At 30.0% G+C, this 20,238-nt stretch overlaps 2 protein-coding genes and 1 pseudogene across 3 annotated transcripts; all 3 read left to right on the forward strand.

Annotated features, from left to right (window-relative positions):
- The first annotated feature begins 818 nt into the window (after nt 1-818).
- LOC146886628 (LEAF RUST 10 DISEASE-RESISTANCE LOCUS RECEPTOR-LIKE PROTEIN KINASE-like 2.5 pseudogene) lies at nt 819-5,109 on the forward strand (annotated as a pseudogene). The gene is made up of 3 exons (XR_014994577.1): nt 819-1,166; nt 2,929-2,964; nt 3,586-5,109. The product of XR_014994577.1 is annotated as an LEAF RUST 10 DISEASE-RESISTANCE LOCUS RECEPTOR-LIKE PROTEIN KINASE-like 2.5 pseudogene (transcript).
- Nucleotides 5,110-6,712: 1,603 nt separating this feature from the next.
- LOC146886629 (LEAF RUST 10 DISEASE-RESISTANCE LOCUS RECEPTOR-LIKE PROTEIN KINASE-like 2.4) lies at nt 6,713-11,734 on the forward strand. Its single transcript, XM_085672594.1, has 3 exons — nt 6,713-7,496; nt 10,265-10,300; nt 10,608-11,734. Exons 1-3 carry the CDS (start codon nt 6,713-6,715, stop codon nt 11,702-11,704), a joined length of 1,917 nt encoding a protein of 638 aa, XP_085528720.1. The 3' UTR covers nt 11,705-11,734.
- Nucleotides 11,735-16,008: 4,274 nt separating this feature from the next.
- LOC114181925 (LEAF RUST 10 DISEASE-RESISTANCE LOCUS RECEPTOR-LIKE PROTEIN KINASE-like 2.3) lies at nt 16,009-20,161 on the forward strand. Its single transcript, XM_085672572.1, has 3 exons — nt 16,009-17,154; nt 17,863-17,895; nt 18,924-20,161. Exons 1-3 carry the CDS (start codon nt 16,185-16,187, stop codon nt 20,036-20,038), a joined length of 2,118 nt encoding a protein of 705 aa, XP_085528698.1. The 5' UTR covers nt 16,009-16,184; the 3' UTR covers nt 20,039-20,161.
- The last annotated feature ends 77 nt before the right edge of the window (nt 20,162-20,238 follow it).

The following is a 20,238-nucleotide window of genomic DNA, read 5'->3' on the forward strand; positions in this document are numbered from 1 at the left end:
ATTCAGCTCTATCATCCATATTCATCTCATTCCTTCACACCCATTGCTCCTTCCTTCACACTACATTTTTTTTTCTTTTTTTATTTATTCAAACTCATTTCCTTCATCCGTATTCATCTTCTTCATCTATTCATATCATTTATCCACTATAATTTTCATTTTTTTTTTATATTTTACTTTGTTGAAGGTGAAGGTGTTATGTAAGAAAAAAAATTAAAAAATATATATATATGATCATTGATGTTAGCTAAATCAAACAAATTAAATTAATATTAAAAATAAATTTTATTTGATATCAACTTAACGGAATCCAAATTAAATAAATTTTAAAATAAAAACTATAAACTTGACTAACATTACACTAGAGTCGTCCTTTAAAAATCAATACCGATGAATTAATATCTATATGTTTTTAGAGTTCGCCGTTCTTCAATGGAAGTTCAACGCTATATATTGAATTACTAGTGTCGAGTTTTACTTATATATTCAATGTTAAATGTCTATTTTAGTATAGTATACAATTACTAGGTTAGGCTTTGATCTATTGATGTTAAATTAAATTAGATTACAGTTAGAAAATGTATTTTAAAAAAGACGTGCTGTAGTAATTATAATTAAAACAATTTTGATAGTTTAACCGATTTTAGAAAATGTATTTTAAAAAGTATCGGATTGGTATTAAATGTCAAAACTTATGATTTATGTGGAAATAAATGTGACAGCAATTCTTACCTAACAAGTCACACTGCCGTGTACGTGTTATAAGGCTATTATTGAAGATATTACGAAGATAGATGGATCATATTGATGATCATAATCATACCCAGATGCTCCTTACGTCCCTGCTCGCCCTGTGTTCCTTCTTGCTAACCACTTTGCCACACTCCCACTCTCATCATTTCAATTACTCGGATTGTGGAATTCCATACAACTGCGGAGAAATCTCAAGAATCGTCTACCTCTCCAATATTTTGATGGTGGTGGAGATAAAAACTTGACGCATCTTTTGGATAAAAGGTTTGAGTTTGATGTAAAGTATGATGTGCCTGATCGGTGCATAAATTGCATTGGAAGTGGAGGAAACTGCTACGGCTTTGATCCACATAACGTGAAGTCATGCTATCATTGCCCCGATGGATCTAATGCTCTCCAGTGTTCTTCCACGAGTACGTCTTTTTTTCCCTCTCTTCTTAACAAAGTTTCTCTCCTTATTTAGTCATATTTTTATTTGTGAAAAAAAATATTATGACACACTTTACGTTTATTGGACACATTATCTTTTACTCTTCAATTATAAAACTCATGTCAAACCCATTAAAAAACATATCAAAGGTATAGGTTGTCTAAACATACCATTGTCCTTCTTTTATCTATCATTGAAAAATTGCTTCTTGCATATCAACCATCTTTTCCCTCTTTGCAAATTTATATTTTAAGTGATTAAAAAAAATCCAATATTTAAGTTTTTTTTTGTTAGCTTAATATCCTGTTAAAAGCAAATAGCTTATCTATTAATTCTTATGTTTATTCGATCATAAAACACAATAAGAAAATAAAAAAAATTAGCTTCAAAATATTAAAGTTAACCAACTTGTCACAATATTAATTCTTTTAATAGACAAATATTTGTTAGTTTGTTTAATATTGGATGTTAGAGTCAACTTAGTCTATGTTGATGTTATTTTTTGTAATAAGTATAAATATTTATATTAGTGTTAAATTAATTAAAATAAATATTAAAAATAAATAAAGTTAAGGTTAACTAAATTATTGTAAAGTTGTGTTAGATTTAAATTTCATATCTCAATATGGTATCAGAATCATATATATAATATTAAAATCTATCATAGCGAAGTTAGTTGTTTATTAGGTTTATTGTTTCACCCACTATCGAGTCGTTATTGGATCACCATTAATGTTTAGTTTCACACTCAATATATATCAATTTATAATATATAAGTGAGTGCAAATTTCACCTTATAAATGGATTTTTAAGGTTGAGTTAGACTTAAAATTCACATCTTAAAGTTAAATCTCATCCTATACAATTTATTTTTATACAATTTATTTCTCTTGGTTTATGAGATTGTTTTCTCTATTGTTGATTCCTGCAACATTTAAAACTCTATCTAAGATTTGCATAAGTTTCTTATTATACATGTTGTGGAAAACATTCATTTCCTTTGAACCGTTTTTCATCAAATTAGATTCGAAAAAAAAAAAAGATATAGACTAAAATGTCCGATAAAAAAGAACTGACCAAATAACACCTAACCCTTTTACAGAAAAAAGATAGACTATAAAGCTTTACCTGAGATCTATTTTATTGCTTTCTTGTTGATGGCTTATCCCCAACAAAGTTACACCACTCCCTTTCTCCCCTTCTATTACAAAATTTGTTAGATATAGATTCTAAGCACGTAGATGGATAAAAACACTAAGTATAAATTAAAAATCCCACATTGATTAAAAGAATATTAAATGATATAATAAAAACTAAACTCAAAATATCAAATCTTAAGATTTTATGTTGAAAGTGATACCAAATCTCTTGTATTGAAATTCTCACATTAAATAAAAATAAAAAAAATATTAAGTAATATATAAGAAGAAGACTCCTCCCAAATATTAAACCTTTAGATTATCCAAATTGAAAAGAAATTCAATAGTAATTAAACTTCACTCATTTGTGTTTAGGAAATTGAAGTATGAAAGTTTCTTTTGAAAATATATAATCACGGTTCAAAAAAAGTAGAAAATAATATGGTGACTGACATATGGTGTCATATTTGTAGTTCATCTTCCATATGTACGTGATTGTAATAAGTAGATCGAATGCTTTCTTTCTAAGAATGATATGTGAACAAAACTTTCACCAATACTCTAACAATCCGATGGATTCCTCTTTGTTCATATCTACTTTTGCAGGGAAATGGCACAAAAAGAGGAAACTCATTATTATAGGTATAAATCTAAATTTCCTTTTATATTTTTCCATTTGTTCCTTGACATTCACACATCTGATTCCACTAAAGGAATCGTTGTCGTTCTCTGTATAACTTATCTTCGTAATTGTTTATATGTCGTAGTGATATGGCAACAAATAGACGAAAAAGGAAAATGTGGACATTATTGTATAAATAAGTAGCACTTCTCTTTAATAAATTTAAATCATTAATTACAACAAGGTTTCCCCTAAATTTTTGTCATCGACCTCAAATAAATTTTAGTTACCGGTAAAAAAATGTGTTAATAAACTCAAATATAAATATAATTAACTACTTTCATATTTATTAAAAATATAGTAAATTTATTCAATATTTATTATAATAAAAACTACATTATCAAATTACCCAAATAATATTTATTGAAATAATATCTCTTTTTAAATTAACCTTGTATTTTTATAAAGGTTAGGCCTAAGTTTAACGTAAGGTTCTTTTTTAAATAATACTAAAGTTAAATAGAATAAAGGTAATTGCAATTTGTTTATATTTAGATTTACTAAATATCAAAATATGTTTATATTTGAGTATTAGAGAACGAAATGTCGATTTCTCAAAAGTATTTACTGTCTACTACCAGGTACAAGTGTTGCGATTGCTGGACTGTTGGTATCAATTGCAATTCTGTGTCTGAGATACAAATCACCAACCTGGGTAGCGAATTTTGGTTTGGCTTCAAAAAGTAATCAAAATATTGAAGCATTCCTTAAAATTCATGGCTCTCTAGCTCTGAGAAGATATAAACTATTAGATGTCAAGAAAATGACCTACAACTTCAAAGTGAAACTAGGACAAGGTGGTTTTGGTGCGGTGTACAAAGGAAAGTTATCCAATGATAGTCTTGTGGCTGTAAAAATGTTGAGTGTATCCAAAAAAGATGGTGAAGAATTTATCAATGAGGTCGCTAGCATCAGTAGAACTTCTCATGTTAATGTGGTATCTCTTCTTGGATTTTGTTTGGAAGGTCACAAGAGAGCTCTCATCTATGAATTTATGTCCAATGGTTCCCTTGACAAATTCATTTATAGAAGGGATGAAAACCTTTCACCCTTGAGTTGGGATATTATATACAGAATTGCAAGGGACATAGCGCGAGGGTTAGAATACTTGCATAAGGGATGCAACACTCGAATTTTTCACTTTGACATAAAACCGCATAACATTCTTCTAGATAAGAATTTTTGTGCAAAGATATCGGATTTTGGGTTGGCAAAACTGTGTCCTAGGAATGAAAGTATTATTTCATTGTCAGAAGCAAGAGGAACAATGGGATATGTAGCTCCAGAGATGTGGAGTAGAAATCTTGGAAGAGTTTCCAATAAATCTGATGTTTATAGCTACGGAATGATGTTGCTGGAGATGGTGGGAGGAAGGAAGAACATTAATGGTGAAGCTAGCCACACAAGTGAGGTATACTTCCCACACTGGGCATACAATCAGCTTGAGTTGGAGAGTGATTTGAGACCAGATATGGAGATGACAAGAGAAGAAAATGAGATTGCAAAGAGGTTGGCGATGGTGGGTTTATGGTGCACTCAAACGTTTCCTAATGATAGACCTACAATGAGTAGTGTGATTGATATGTTGGAAGGTAGCATGGATTCTATACAAATCCCACCCAAACCTTTGCTTTCTTCTCCCACTATATCACTGCCGGAATATTCTATCTCCTGAAATTAACCACACTCTATATTCTCATAGTGTATTTAATTTGAATGATGAAGTTCCAGGCATATTCTCACAGTTCAGAAGATGTGGAGGAAACCCTCATGAAGATCCTATAAAGAACTTACATGTGGATTCCTCTAAGGAATAAGGAGTGTTAGGGCCTTATGTAACATATTGTTTGGGGACTGTAGGTGTTGGCATATATTTCCACTACGCTGAGTCTAAGATCTTTTTTTCTATCATTTTGGATGAGTAAATCTATTACTCAAATTTTTATATAGTATTCAATAATTCCTATGATATACATTCATACACTCTGTTTCTGGTACTCGTCCACGAATTTATATATTTGTATGAAGACTTAACTATTTTATCACAATGTATGATTTTATGACGAAGATATAATAAAGTGATGAATAAAGTGATTTTATGGAAATTGTTTTGTAAACATGCAAACCACTTTTTCTGCTCTTTCTCTCTCCCCAAATTGTTACGAACATAACATACTTTCTTAATCTAAAATACTTCTCTTGACTTGGATTAAATAAAATAAACTTAACTAATTAAAACTTTTTAAATAAAAAGTTGGAATTCCATCCTAACATAACCTCTCTCTTATGCAACTGTGGAATCAAAATCGTCACTTATCAATTATATAATTTTTAGAATATGATAAAATGATCGTAAAAGGAAAAATAAATTGTGATGATTTTTAATTGTTAGATTATTTTTTCTTTTTCTAGCACAAATCCTAGCAGTTAAAATATTTTTGTTGCGAATTATTTTTGACATATATAACTTTTTGATGATTATTTTACTTGCTAAAAGTTATATTTATGACTATTTTAATCGTTAAAATTTAATTGTCATAAATATCAGATCAACTTTTTTGGTGTATGGAGATGAAACCAACCCATAGTTGTGACCGTGATTACGAGGCCTTCAAGAATTTTAATTTATTTCACCATGCTTCATACAGTTCTGGTAAGAATTTTAAATGTGACTTGATATTTTACATCTGAATAAAAGTGAATAAAACAAATTTTATATATAAAAAATTCACAACCCTATATTATCTTAAGATTTCATATCTTTGGGGTTGGAGAATTGTTCCGTGACAGAATTTAGGTGGATCAAGTCACAATTCAAGTGAGATTCTTAGTAAGACAATTGTTGAGGGAAAGATTATTGAAGGTGGCATCAATTATCCCGAATAAAGACCAAGTGGGTCAGATCATAATCGAATGGTGACACTTGGACTGTTACACTCTTAAGTAAAAAGAGTTGCGTCATGACTAATGACTATAGCTTTTGGTCTAGTGATAAGCCCTTGATCCTAACAATTTACTGAAGGGGAGATGGTTGCAGGTGACATCAATTGTTCTGTGACATAGGCCAAGTGGACCGGATCGGGTCACAATCGAATAATATCACTTTGACCGTTACACTCTTAAATAAAAAGAGTTGCACCTATAACTTTTGGGTCTAAGGGTTATTGTTATAGTCATAGTCATTAAGAGATTGTGATATTATAATTCCATATGGTTATATGACATTAGTGTTGCACATATAAGACATTTACCACCAACTTTATACCAAAACCTTAAGACAATGATATTATGTTATAAGTCTTTATTCTTATATATTGTTTAACTTTTTGTTCTATCCGACGTGGGATTTTGACTTACATTTAGACTATTCTAACAATAGTGATAGATTTATCGAGAAATCTATAAAAAAAATGACTACTAATTATTCCGATAACCATGGACCAACAAGGGAAAAAAAACAAAAACAAAAGTAAAGATCAGAGTTTGTTCCATAATTCTTTCGATTAGGAAGTGAGGGAGAGAAACCGCGTCGTGTTTTGGGAATATTGAACCGTCTTTCGTTTGCAAGTGAAGAAAGTAAGAGGAAAGAAAGAGGTAGTTTGGTGTGAGGAGTGTGCTGCATAATTGTTCTATATATGGTGCTGAAAAGAACAGTGCTTTTTCTTCTTCTTCTATATAGCTTTGATTTATGTGAGAAGAAGTGTGAGAATGGATGAAAAGCATAATCACGTCCACACCACGCCTCTTGCGTTTTCACTCACCGTCTCTTGGTTACTCTTTATCGCTTTGCCACTCTCCCACTCTCAACCAGCGCCACCGCTTTGTGCCGAGCAGTCATACCGGTGCAGCGCAAACGTCTCCGCCATCTTCGATCCTTTCTGGGAACAGAATCCACCCTCTCAATGTAACGGCGGCGATGCATCATCCCAGCTCGTCTGCGATACTCGTTACGAATCTCAAAATTTCACGGTGAAGGATGTCGAAAACACCTCTCGCACCATGACAGTGGTGCCAACATACACCGTCAACGATCTTTGTACTCGTGATTTTTTCGACGTTTTCGCAAAATTGGTGGACAAACTGCTCCAGTATTATGAGCCTGTATACAACATCACCCTATTTTCAAACTGTGCCTACATCCGAGATTTCCCTTTAGAACACCGGAACTTTACGTGTTGGGGTGGTGCGTATTACGTTGTGGAGGAATCCAGAAAGAATGAGATGCTTCACAGATACCCAGTGCTTCAGAATTGCACGAGACTTTTGCGCGTGCCCAGTGCCGCTCCTCTGGATCATTATAATGACAGTGATGATGGAGCTGAAGTTCTGAAAGCAGTTCTGAGGGATGGGTTTGGGGTCCACTATGGTTTTCCTCATGATTGCATAAGATGCAGCCAAAGTAACAGAAGTTGCAGCAGCGATGGTGGTAACGATGAATACGTAGTTTCATGCAAATACTATTGCACACATAAAAACTGTTCTCCCAGGAGTAGTGGTACGTCTTCTATTCCTCTTTCTTTTTTTCATTTTCCTCTCATCTCCTGAAGTAATTTTTGTGCTATATTGGAATGTAAATTGAATCTAGTAGTGTTTGTTTATGAAATTATTCATATATAATGCTCTGTACGAGGATAAATGAAAAGGTATAATTTTTAGTCAGATTTTTTGTTCTCTTCTTCTGCATCTGCCTGTACCTGTAATCACTAAGAAGAGGACAAAATTTCATTATTAATATTTTTTTAATTTAATATTTTAAAAAAAAATTGAAGCTTGTCTCAGATTCTAAAAAATATGACTTGTAAATATATTTTCAGATCTCAAACTTTAGTTGTCTTTATTGATTTTCAATTTTTATCCAATATAAATAAACAAATTTAGTTTTAACTTTGGTCTAATTAATTCTTAGACTTTTATCTTTTTCTTTTATAAATATACACCTAAAATTTTAATTTTAGTATAATTATTTCTTAAAGTATATTGTTTTTTTATAAATAAACTCCTGTAAGTTAAATAATTTTTATTAAATTACTATTATTAATATTACGACTATCACGATTATTTATTTAACTCAAGTTGTCAACATGTTATTTACAAATAATTTACTTAGGTTTGAAAATATTATAAAAAAATTAAAAGTTTAGGTATTTACTAAAAAAATAAAATTTAAGAATTAATTGGAAAAGAATTAAAATTCAGAATATCTACTAATATGGCATAAAGTTTAAGATCAATCAAGAAAAAGAACAAGTTTTAGGATTTTTTTTATTTATAAATAGAATTAAAGTTTAGAAACTTAAATTTTTGTTTTACTGTTTGGTTTCTCCACTTTTTTTTTTTCTACAAAATAGGTGCTCAAAAGAAATCATCCCACTTATTCTGTTTTTTCCCATAGTCACAAAATGTTACTGGATCTTAAAATATCTCTATTTAGAATTTACATAAGCATATTCCCAATTTGGATTTCTTCTAATCTTTTGGTGTTATTTTTGTGCTGTATTTTTAAGATACATTGATTTTTTAAATATGTTAAAAAAATTTCAATATATTTTAAAAACAGAAAACATCAATGTCATCTGACGATCTGAACTTGCCCACTTCTAACTCTTCTTGTTTGATTTGTGTTATAGATATTTTTTTTTTTGGAGTAAAATAGGTGCAGTGTTTAAAGATTAATAAAAATTAGAATGAATTTATAAAAATTTAATATCGGAATTATAATGAAAATAATTATTAGTTCTTATATCTGTAGCTTAGACATATTTATTAAGTGGGAAGTTTCAGTTAATTGCTTGTGTTGACCAGAGTTTTCGGTTGACTGTACATTTTTCCAGGTCTTGACGTGTCTCTGTCTCTTGGTCCCCTACAGTTATTAGGTGGTTGCTTCTGATGCTAATTTTGATAAAAGAGACAAGCTTTAACTAAAATTTAATTATCTCATGAATTTTAGATATTTTTAATTTGTTTTTTTTTAGTTTCTATTTTTTTTAAATATATTACTGTTTGATTTTAACAGTTTTACTTTTCTGTCTTTAATTAGTCAGTTAATTTGTTTCTTTTTTTCATCTACAGGTGAGGGAAGCGTAAACAACTCTTCAAAGCACGAGAAAGGAGGTAATTTTTTATTTTAACTTTTTAATTTGTTTCCACTCAAACCCTCTTAATGCGAATAGAAGAAGCAGTAAGTTTTTTACTTGTTTCCAATTATTTGAGAGTATTTGAAAGCATGAATTTGAAAGGAGAGAGAGAATAATAAGGAGATGAAACAAGAAAGTCAACTCATTTATATAATCTAAATGATTTGATAAAAAATTGACAAAGAAGTATGTCCCATAAAAATTAAAATTACTGTTCCTTCTTTTCTCATTTAACAAAATTACATAATCACTCTACCTTCTTTCTCATCTTCTGGAAAATAATTCACTAATTAACACTTCTCGATTATTTGTGTTATTTTTCTTTGTAAAATTATATATTTTCTTATTAAAATTTATTTTAAAATGAAGTGAAATATATTTAAATATTTTATAGAAAAAAATGATATTGGTATATAGTACTTTTTATCCATTATAAATGTTATCTTGAATTATTTTAAGTCAATATCAATTATGATATCGCAATAATTCTGCAATGTGGAACTAAAGATGTAAAAGATTGTCTGTAACTAGTATTATGTGATTTAAAGAATTTGAAAGCAAATATACACTCAGTTTTTCCATTAAGTTTATATTCATATAAGATTTAAAATGTACTCTAACAATGAGAAAATTAAATTCTAAAACAGAATTATAATATAAATATATAAGCGGAAGCAAATTTTACTCTAACAGATCACTTTTGTAGAGTTAAATTAGTCTTAAAGTCAATTTTTTAATATGATATCAAAACCATTACTTAAAATTTATTTGGCAAATTTTGTTATTTGTTGGATTTAAAAATTCACTCATTACCAAACCATTAATTGATGTCTATGCACTTAAGATGTATATATTTGGTTGTGAAATAAGTGTTTTGAAAGTCATACATCGTTTAGAAATAATACTAATTTATTATATAAATTTATAAAATTTTTGTATAATTAAATTAGACTTTAAGAATTAAAATTTAGTTCTTGACAGTTTTCATAAGAAATTTGTAATTCTTATTTGAAAAGGGAAGTGATTGTAAAAGTAGATGGGATGTTATACGAACAATATTTCAACAAAATTTTCACCAATATTATAGGAATCCGATGAATTCATCTTTGTTCATCTTCTTTTGCAGGAAATTGGGACAAAAAGAGGAAACTCATTATTTTAGGTATTAAATCTAAATTTTCTTTTATACTTTCCCCCATCCACCATATCTTTTAATACGAAAATAATTTTTTGACAACCATTTTAATATACTATTACTTTCTTAGTTCTCTCTTATCTCTTCATGATTGTATACATGTCACAATCATGGAATATTCACAGTTTAAATTATTGCTTAATATAGTTTCACTAAATATTTTACTGGTTTCTAACAAATTTTCAGAGTTGAATAACCATAACCCTTTTTCTATATACATCTGAGATTAGAAGATTAGAGAATGAAGTTTCAACATTTTCTCATATGCTAACAGGTGTTACAAGTTCAGCAATTGCAGGAGTTTTAATATCAATTTCAATTCTGTGTGTAAGATACAAGTCACCAACTTGGGTAGCGAATTTTGGGTTGGCTTCAAAAATTAATAAAAATATTGAAGCATTACTTAAAATTCAGGGTTCTCTAGCTCTCAAAAGATATAAACTATCACAGGTTAAAAACATGACCAACAACTTCAAAGAGAAGCTGGGACAAGGTGGTTTTGGTGCGGTGTACAAAGGAAAGTTATCAAATGATAGTCTTGTGGCTGTAAAGATGCTGAGTGCATCCAGAAAAAATGGTGAAGAATTTATGAATGAGGTTGCTAGCATCAGTAGAACTTCTCATGTTAACGTCGTCTCTCTTCTTGGATTCTGTTTGAAAGGTCCCAAGAGAGCTCTCATTTATGAATTCATGTCCAATGGTTCTCTTGACAAATTCATTTACAAAACAAGAGACGAAACACTTTCAGCCTTGAGTTGGGATATTATATATAAAATTGCAAGGGACATTGCTCGAGGGTTAGAATACTTGCATAAGGGATGCAACACTAGAATTTTTCACTTTGACATAAAACCACACAACATTCTTCTGGATGAGAACTTTTGTGCAAAGATATCTGATTTTGGGTTGGCAAAACTGTGTCCTAGGAATGAAAGTATTGTTTCCTTGTCAGATGCTAGAGGAACAATGGGGTATGTAGCTCCAGAAATGTGGAGTAAAAACTTTGGAAGAGTTTCATATAAGTCTGATGTTTATAGTTATGGAATGATGCTGCTGGAGATGGTGGGAGGAAGGAAGAACATCAATGGTGAAGCAAGTAATACAAGTGAGATATATTTTCCACACTGGGCTTACACTAAGCTTGAGTTGGATGATGATTTGAGACCAGATATGGAGATGACAAGAGAAGAAAATGAGATTGCAAAGAGGTTGGCGATGGTGGGTTTATGGTGCACTCAAACGTTTCCTAATGACAGACCTACAATGAGTAGAGTGATTGATATGTTGGAAGGTAGCATGGATTCCATACAAATCCCACCCAAACCTTTGCTTTCTTCTCCCACTAGATCACTGTCAGAACATTCCATCTAACGAAATTATGCACACCGCATATTTGGTAAATTTCCCTACTTATACTGTAAAATAAATCGCTCTTTATAGTTGTGAGCTGTTTCCTATCTTCTAGAAAATCAGGCACGATCTCATGTGACAGTTTTTAGGTTATATACCTAATTACTTTAGTTTCATTTGTTTCTATTATGTCTTTTTCCTGTTCTTTTTGGGTTTATATACTCCTGGATTTTACCTTTTTTGTAATGAATGGAAACATTATTGTTTCCTTAGTTTTTCTCTTCTTTGTATTGTTTTTCTCTATTTCTCTGTATTCTTTTTCCTGTGTTGTTAATGTCACATTCTATTGTACTCATAAATTAGAGTTTATCAACAAACTTTTATTTTGTCCAATTTCACATTCAAGATTCATGCCTAAAAGTTCAAATCTCACTTCTCTAATTAATGTAAGGTTGAAACTTATAATTAATGGTAGTTACAATAATGTGAAAAAAGCTAGGACCAGTTGATTTAACAAACAATCTCATAAGTAACCTTCACTTATGATGATAACATGGTATTATTTTAATTGCAACTATTTAAAATTGTTTTAAAGTTAAAATTGTAAAATTAAAATACATCAGTTTAATAGAAGGACAATCTGCAGTAGGTAAAATATACCATGTCATCATAAGCAGTAATAAAAAATTCACAATCTTTTAATTTTGAGCTCATACAAAAAATTTTATTTTCTTAATTTTTTATATCTTGGTTTCATGCTTAAATTCCTAAATCATTTCTTTTGCCTACATTTAAGATGGGTTAATTTAATATGGATTTTTATAGCTTTTTTTCTTTTTTATCTTTTCGTGTCATAATGTAGCTCTGACTTATGATGATGAAATTGTTTTATGTTAATTACAATAATTTAAATTTGTTACCATGTTAATTACTGTTGTTTAAAAAAAATTAAAGTTTAAATTGCAAAATTAAACTATTACAACAGTTTAAATAAAGGATGACAATGTGCAGTCTTTGTATGTTAACGACGGAGGGAACGAGCTACTCCGTATAATGTGTAAGTGTAACAAAAAATTCACCATATATTAATTTCTAATATAGTGGTAGCTTAAACAATTTTTCTTTTTATATCATTTCGTGTTTTTGAAAATTTAACTTTAACATATGTTTACTTAATTTATTTTAATTTTATGATCAATGATTATGGAATTAAATAAAAATAAAATTATTATTATAAAATTTATTTATAACTTTTTTATAATATTTCGCTTATAAAAAGTTGATCCACAAAACCACGAGTCATAATATGAGACAATGAATAAAACTAATTCATAATTTTTATGTAGGACTTTATAGGTCTAAGTAAGTGTGGGACAAATCAAAATGAGCGACCAGCCAATACGATAAATTTAAATATGATGGTTTATTTTTATCATTAAAAAAAAGTTATATTTGATAATAACATGCATTACAGTCAATTCATAAAAAATATTAAATTTTATTATTGATTTAACCTCATCTTAGAATTTTTAATCATTTTATAAAAAAAACATTAAATAACAATTAATTTTAATAATCAAACTAATTAGTTAATATATTGAAGAACTTAAATATAATTTTAAACTGAATTTATTGATATTTAAAATATTTTCTATGAATAAAAGTTACATAGTAGACTATATATTTACTATTAACAAATTAAATAAAGTTATAGAAAGATATAAAATTTTAATTTTAAATATTCACACATTTCTATGTAATGTTCTCAGTAAATATTATTTTTAATTTTGTGAATTAATTATTTTATAATTAATAACTTTATTAAATTTTAGGTAATCCTATTTTTATTAAAATTAAATCAATTTTCTTATAACCAAATGAACACACTTCTCTTTCCTACCAACTGTATTGGAGGGTTAAGTTCTATAACTGTTTTATCTTTAATATATGTCTTAAAAAATAAAAATAAAATATTTAAATTGTGTTTGACTATAACTTTTAAATGATGTCAAATTTATTAGATATACAAAAACACAAAATTAGTGTTGAAACCAAATCATCCAACTATTCCAGTTTTTCCTCAAAGTCACAAAATATTACAGGGTCTTAAAATTACACTTTAGGATTTACATAATAGGCATTCCTAACTCCTCTTTTTGTTATAGATATTTTTTGAGTAAATTTTTTGTGTCGCGTACAAAATACAAACGCTTAAACGAAAGTAAACATAAGTATGAATTAGTAAAAATTAATAAGCTAATTATAATGAGAATAATTATTAATTCATGTATTTTTAGCTTGCACATATTCACTCAAGCTATTTATTTTGTGTTCATGAAAAATTAAACTTTCACATATTTATTTGATGTAGATTTTAATTTTATGTTTGTTTATTCTATTTTAATTTTATTATCGATAATAAACTCACGTGATTAAGCAAAGATTTAAAATATTAGAATAAAATTATTGTTAGAACATTCATATTATTTTACTTATGAAAACTGACTCAAGTTCGCAATTATTATATATGACTTTACAGACTAAACGTGGTACAGATAAAATAATGAGAGAAGGCAGGCGATCAACATTGTTATTCCCAAATCTAAATATGATAGTTTGTTTTTATCATTTGAAATTAGTCATATTACATGCAAATAAACTGTATTTCGTATGAACACGCATTAGTTAATAGGTAAAAGATGTTATATTTTATTATTCATTTAACCTGATCATAGAAACTTTAATCACTCTGCTTAATTAATATGATATCAGTGATTTTGTTATATTTTTTTCTTATAAAATAAATATTCAAAAATTAAATTAAAGTTATATAAAAATATAAATTTATACTATCATACGTTTTCATGGAATGTTATCAATCAAAGATTTTATAAATTAATTATCTTATAATTAATATTTTCAAATTTTGATTAGTACCTATTTTTAGTAAAATTAAATCGAATATATTTTTATAATTCATTGTATCATCTAACTAATTCAATTTATTTCTATCATATCAACCCAATACATCACAATCACAAACTTTTTATTTATTTCTATTTTTTTTTTTCAATCTAAACGACTTCAATTCTTAATCCGTGATCATCATCTTCACTTTGTTAGTGACAATTAATAATAAGCTTTCAAGAGCCTGCATATATACAGATACCTGTGCCTTGGTGATTTCATATCAAAACTTGGAATTTTGGTGGAAATAAATGTGACAGCTATTGTTACCTAAACAAGTCACATTATCCTTTTATAATTGAAAAAAAAAAAGAAATAATAATTATAGGTCATCGAGCCTTCACCCCAAAACAACTACATGCATCGCATTCTCCCACATTTATTTGGATGCTCCACTCTTTGTGTGTAGTTAGTTGGGTGGGACATTCTAAATGACCACCGAAATTAATTATTTGTTGAAATAAAATAAAAACTTAATTAAATATTAAATATTTTATACATTTAGATATTTTTAATTTAATATCAAAACAGATTTTTTTATTAAGTATTTAAATTTTTTATATTTTTTTAATTCAGTTTATGATGCTTGATTTGGTTGTTAAATGCATCTTGCATCGTCATTGGTTATCTATCTCCACACGAGAAATAAAATATGGTATAATTAAATTTCAAATTTATCGTAAATTGGATATTTTAATTAAATATCAATTAAAAAGTTGTTTTATTAAATATTCAAAATTTTCATATTTTCGTTTCAATCATTGTCCTTTGATTTATCATCAAACAAAGTGACGTAATTAATTATTTTATAATTACAAGCAGAACATTGTAAGCGAATCTTCTAAAGATATTTTGAAGTTGGAGTGTCAATATAAATAACATTGGTGAATCTTTAAGATAGATTTATCTAGGTCGAAGTTCGTCACGATTTGTTCCAAATCGAAAATAGGAATTGGTCGACCTGATTTAAAGATAATCTAAATCAAAATTCAAAATAAACTTACCTAAACCTAAAATCAAAATATGTCGACATGAGTCAAAATTCAAGTCAGATTAGTTTGAACTAACATAAGGAGAACACAAATTTAGAGACAGGTTGGCAGTTGAGAAAATATTAGCTTGGTACTACCCTAATATATAGAGAAATGTAATAAAAAATTTGATTAAAAGTTATTCCAATAAACATTGACTTAAAACGGAGTGGAATAACATTTTGTAAATAATTTAAAAGAGGTTTCCTTATTAAAAATTATGAGCATAAGAGTATTTTATATATATAATTGTTTCTTTTTAATTCTTTTGTCAGAATCTTTAACATTTTGTCATTCTCCTTCCAAATATTGAATGTCAGGTGAAATTATAAAGTTTGTCGTTCTAATTTCTTTTCTCCACCAATGCTGCCAGAAGTTTCTGTGAATGTAATATTCAATGTAGTAGTGTTTGTTTACGAAATTAGTGATATATAATTTTGAATATGAGGATAAATGATATATAATATTTAGTAAAATTGAGTTGAAAAAGAGTGGAGTGTGAAATGGGGAAGGGAAAGAGGGAGACTGGGTCGTGTTTTGGGATTACCAAAATGTATTTTGTCTGGGAGTGGATAAAATGTGATAGGAATGGTATGGTGGTGAGAAGAAGAGGTTCTGTAGGTTTGATTTATGGGAGAGAGAGGGTTGGGAGGGAAGTGAGAAGAAGTGTGAGAATGGAAGAAAAGCATAATCACATCCACGCCACGCCCCTTGCCTTCGCATTCACCGTCTCTTGGTTGCTCTTAATCGCTTTGCCACACTCTCACTCTCAACCACCACTGTCACCACCACTGCCACCGCCACTGCCACCACCGCTTTGTGCTCAGCAGTCATACCGGTGCAGCATGAGTGTGTCCGCCATCTTGGATCCTTTCTGGGGACAGAATCCAGCCTCTCAATGTAACGGCGGCGATGCGTCATCCCAGCTCATCTGCCATACCCGTGATGAATCTCAAGATTTGATGGTGAAGCATATCGACTACACTTCTCACACCCTGAAAGTCATGCTGAAACCCCCTGTCAACGACGTCTGTTCTCCTTACTTTTTTCAGAGTTACGAGAACTTCAACAACACTCTGGTCCAGTATAACGCGTCAGTGCATAACATCATCGTATTCGAACATTGTCCTAGAATCCCAAAGTTCCCTTCTAAACGCAACTTTACGTGCGTGGATGATGTGTTCTATTTTGAGGAGGGATACACGGAAAAGGAGATGGTCCACAGATACCCACAGCTTAAGGATTGCAAGGGAAATTTCTCTGTGGCTGCTGCCGCTCCTCTGGATGGTTATGATGATAGTAATGACGGAGCTGCAGTTCTGGAACAAGCTCTGAGTGATGCGTTTGAGGTCAACTATGGTGTTCCTGATGGTTGCTGCAGAGAAAGTGACGAAAGTTGCTGGAGATATGGTTATGATGAACATGTAGTTTCATGCAACTACTATTGCGCAAATCAAAACTGTTCTACCAAAGGTAGTAAGTCTTCTATCCTCTTTTTTCCGTTTTCCTTCCTCTCCTCTCATATCTTACTTAACATTCCCACAATATCCTCTTTTTACCTACTCACTTCCCATCCTCAGCTACATGTCAGCACATTTTTTATTCGACAAATTGAGTGCAGTCTGGGAACATATGCAACTGGACCCACCCACTGTTACTCCCATTCACTCATTTTCCATGTCCACCCACCCCAACTTACCAATCTACACTTCATTTTTCTTTATAAGGATTTTGTCAGTGTTCTGTTTAGATAAATGAAATCTGAAGGTTCATAGAAGTAAGTAGTTGGATAATTTTGTATGCTTCTAACTCAAATTAAATAAAGTTTTGGACAAGTACTTTCATTGTGTTGTAGACTTTTGGACTCAAATAAGTACGTGTCTTGTGTTTAAACAAAGATAAAAACAGGTGTTGATTTAAGATACGGATCAATAGTAAACACCGCAGATTGAAAGTAGACTTTTAATTCAATCCTCCCATATAATGCTATCGTGAGATAGCAGCAGCTATAATATAAGCAACGAGGTGATTTCTTCTTCATATTTTTAAAGAATTAATATTACGAACACTACAAGAAATTGGTGCTCAAACCATCATCCACTTATTCTGGATTTACTTGCTGGTCATATTTGTATATATTTCTTTTAACCATTTGCGTTTTGCTTTCGCTCAATGTTGTAGGTAACCTTAATTTACGAAGGAAACTCATCATAGGTAATAATAAAATTTCCTTTCATACATCTTGTTTTGTTTTGTTATGTTTCATATGCATACCTGTTGTTGAATTTCGTAAAACTCACTATTTATTAGTAGTCTGAAAATGAGTACGCGTGTTATTAAATTCATAAGAATTAGAGTAATTTTTGTATGCAGTTTTGTGTAACAAGTCAAAATTTAAATATATGAAAAAAATATATAAAAAATCTTGAGAGACCTAGACAAAAACCCATAAAAATTATAGAAAAGTCCGTCCACAGTGGTTAAGTTATTTGTTGGTCAATATATTAACCTAGGTATGACCTCCCCCAAAATTTTGAGAGCCAAAAAGGTAAAGATAAAGATGAACTCATTGCCATGCACTTTATTAGATGTATAAGAAGGGTGTAAATATTTATAAGGATCAAAGTATCATGGTCCAAAAATTAAATAAAAAAATAAAATGGTATTTAAAGAAAAAAGATATAATAAATTAAGCCCATAGAACATTTATGATGAAAGAATTGGAAAATATAAATTTGTTTTCTATTTTCTAAAATAAAGGTCATGAAACATACTAACTTACATAAGATCTTGATGATGATTTTTAAGCCTTACATATTTTGCGTCTCTTCAACATTTGTTTGGAAAAAAACCTTTTAAAATTAGGAAAATTATGTTTTGACAAGAAATTTTTTGACAAAGTTAACAAAGTTATTATAAATGGAATTAAAATAGATTTTCATTTTACTTTTTAACCAAAATAAATTAATAAAATAATACATTTTTACTTAAAATGGTAATTTGTCAAAAGTTTGTTAGAAAACTTTGTTAAAGTATCACTTCCCTTAAAATTAACTCCCGTGTTATTTTTTTTATCTTTTTAAATAGTTGAATATCCCAAGCATTGGAAATTAGCTTAAGTGTTCTAATTCTTATTTCTTTGGGTTTTGTTTTTCATGCTCATTAAACTAATAAACATTAATTTCTAGAAGGTCAAATGTTTCTTTACTCCTAACTCCTCTAATATATCTGTGTGTTAACAGGTGTTGCAAGTGCAGCAATGGCAACGGGAATATTCATCATATGCCTCATAATAGGCTGTAGAAAATGTACGTCACCGACAAAAAAGGTAAAATTTCGAATGATTAATGAGCAAGATATTGAAGTATTCTTAAGAGATCATGGAACTCTAGCACAAAAGAATTACAACTTTTCAGAAATCAAGAAAATGACCAACAACTTCACAGTTAAACTGGGTGAAGGTGGGTTTGGTGTTGTATACAAAGGAGAGTTACGCAATGGTTATCATGTGGCTGTAAAAATATTAAAGACTTCAAAAGGAAATGGTAAAGACTTTATCAATGAGGTGGCCAGTATCAGTAGAACTTCACATGTTAATGTTGTCCAACTTCTTGGATTCTGTTTGGAAGGAAAGAAGAAAGCTCTTATTTATGAATTCATGCCTAATGGTTCCCTTGACAAGTTTATCGGTTGTAAGGAACTACAAAGCACTCCATCTTTGAGTTGGGATAATCTGTTGCAAATTGCAAAAGGGATAGCCAGAGGATTAGAGTACTTGCACAAGGGATGCAACACTCGAATTTTACACTTTGACATAAAACCACATAACATTCTTTTGGACGAGAACTTTTGTCCCAAGATATCAGATTTTGGGCTTGCAAAACTTTGTCCTGGTAAAGAGAGCACTATATCCGTTTCAGATGCCAGAGGAACAATAGGATATGTAGCTCCAGAAGTGTGCAACAAGCATTTTGGTGGAGTTTCACAAAAATCTGATGTGTATAGCTATGGAATGATGCTGCTAGAGATAGTGGGAGTGAGAAACAATGTTAATGGAGAAGCCACTCAAACAAGTGAATACTTCCCGGATTGGATATACCGGAAGCTGGAGCAAGACCAAGAATTGAGAAGTGATGGTGCGATAGGCACAGAAGAAAAAGAGATAGAAAGGAGAATGATTGCGGTTAGTTTGTGGTGCATTCAAACGTTTCCAAAGGATAGACCTACTATGAGTAAAGTAATAGATATGTTAGAAGGCAACATAAGTTCTGAAGAAATACCCCCAAAACCTGTTCTTTCTTCTCCCACAACTAGATTGGTGGCAGAATGGACCACTAGTTCTTTACAGTCTGGGTAGTTTACCTGTTATTTTAAAAAAAAAAAAAAAATCAGTGAACATAATTATTTGGTAGTTGTAAGTCTAAAATGAAGGTTTAATATTACCGGTGCAGCATAAGCGTGTGCGCCATTTATGTGAACAGATTGTACCGTCTCAATGTAACTGAGGCAACCCATCATACCTGCTCAGGTGACATGCTCCTTATGATAGTTATGATC

This window comes from Vigna unguiculata, chromosome 4, assembly GCF_037176805.1.
Source record: "Vigna unguiculata cultivar grain cowpea cultivar isolate G323 ecotype 2 chromosome 4, ASM3717680v1, whole genome shotgun sequence".
Taxonomy (NCBI): domain Eukaryota; kingdom Viridiplantae; phylum Streptophyta; class Magnoliopsida; order Fabales; family Fabaceae; genus Vigna; species Vigna unguiculata.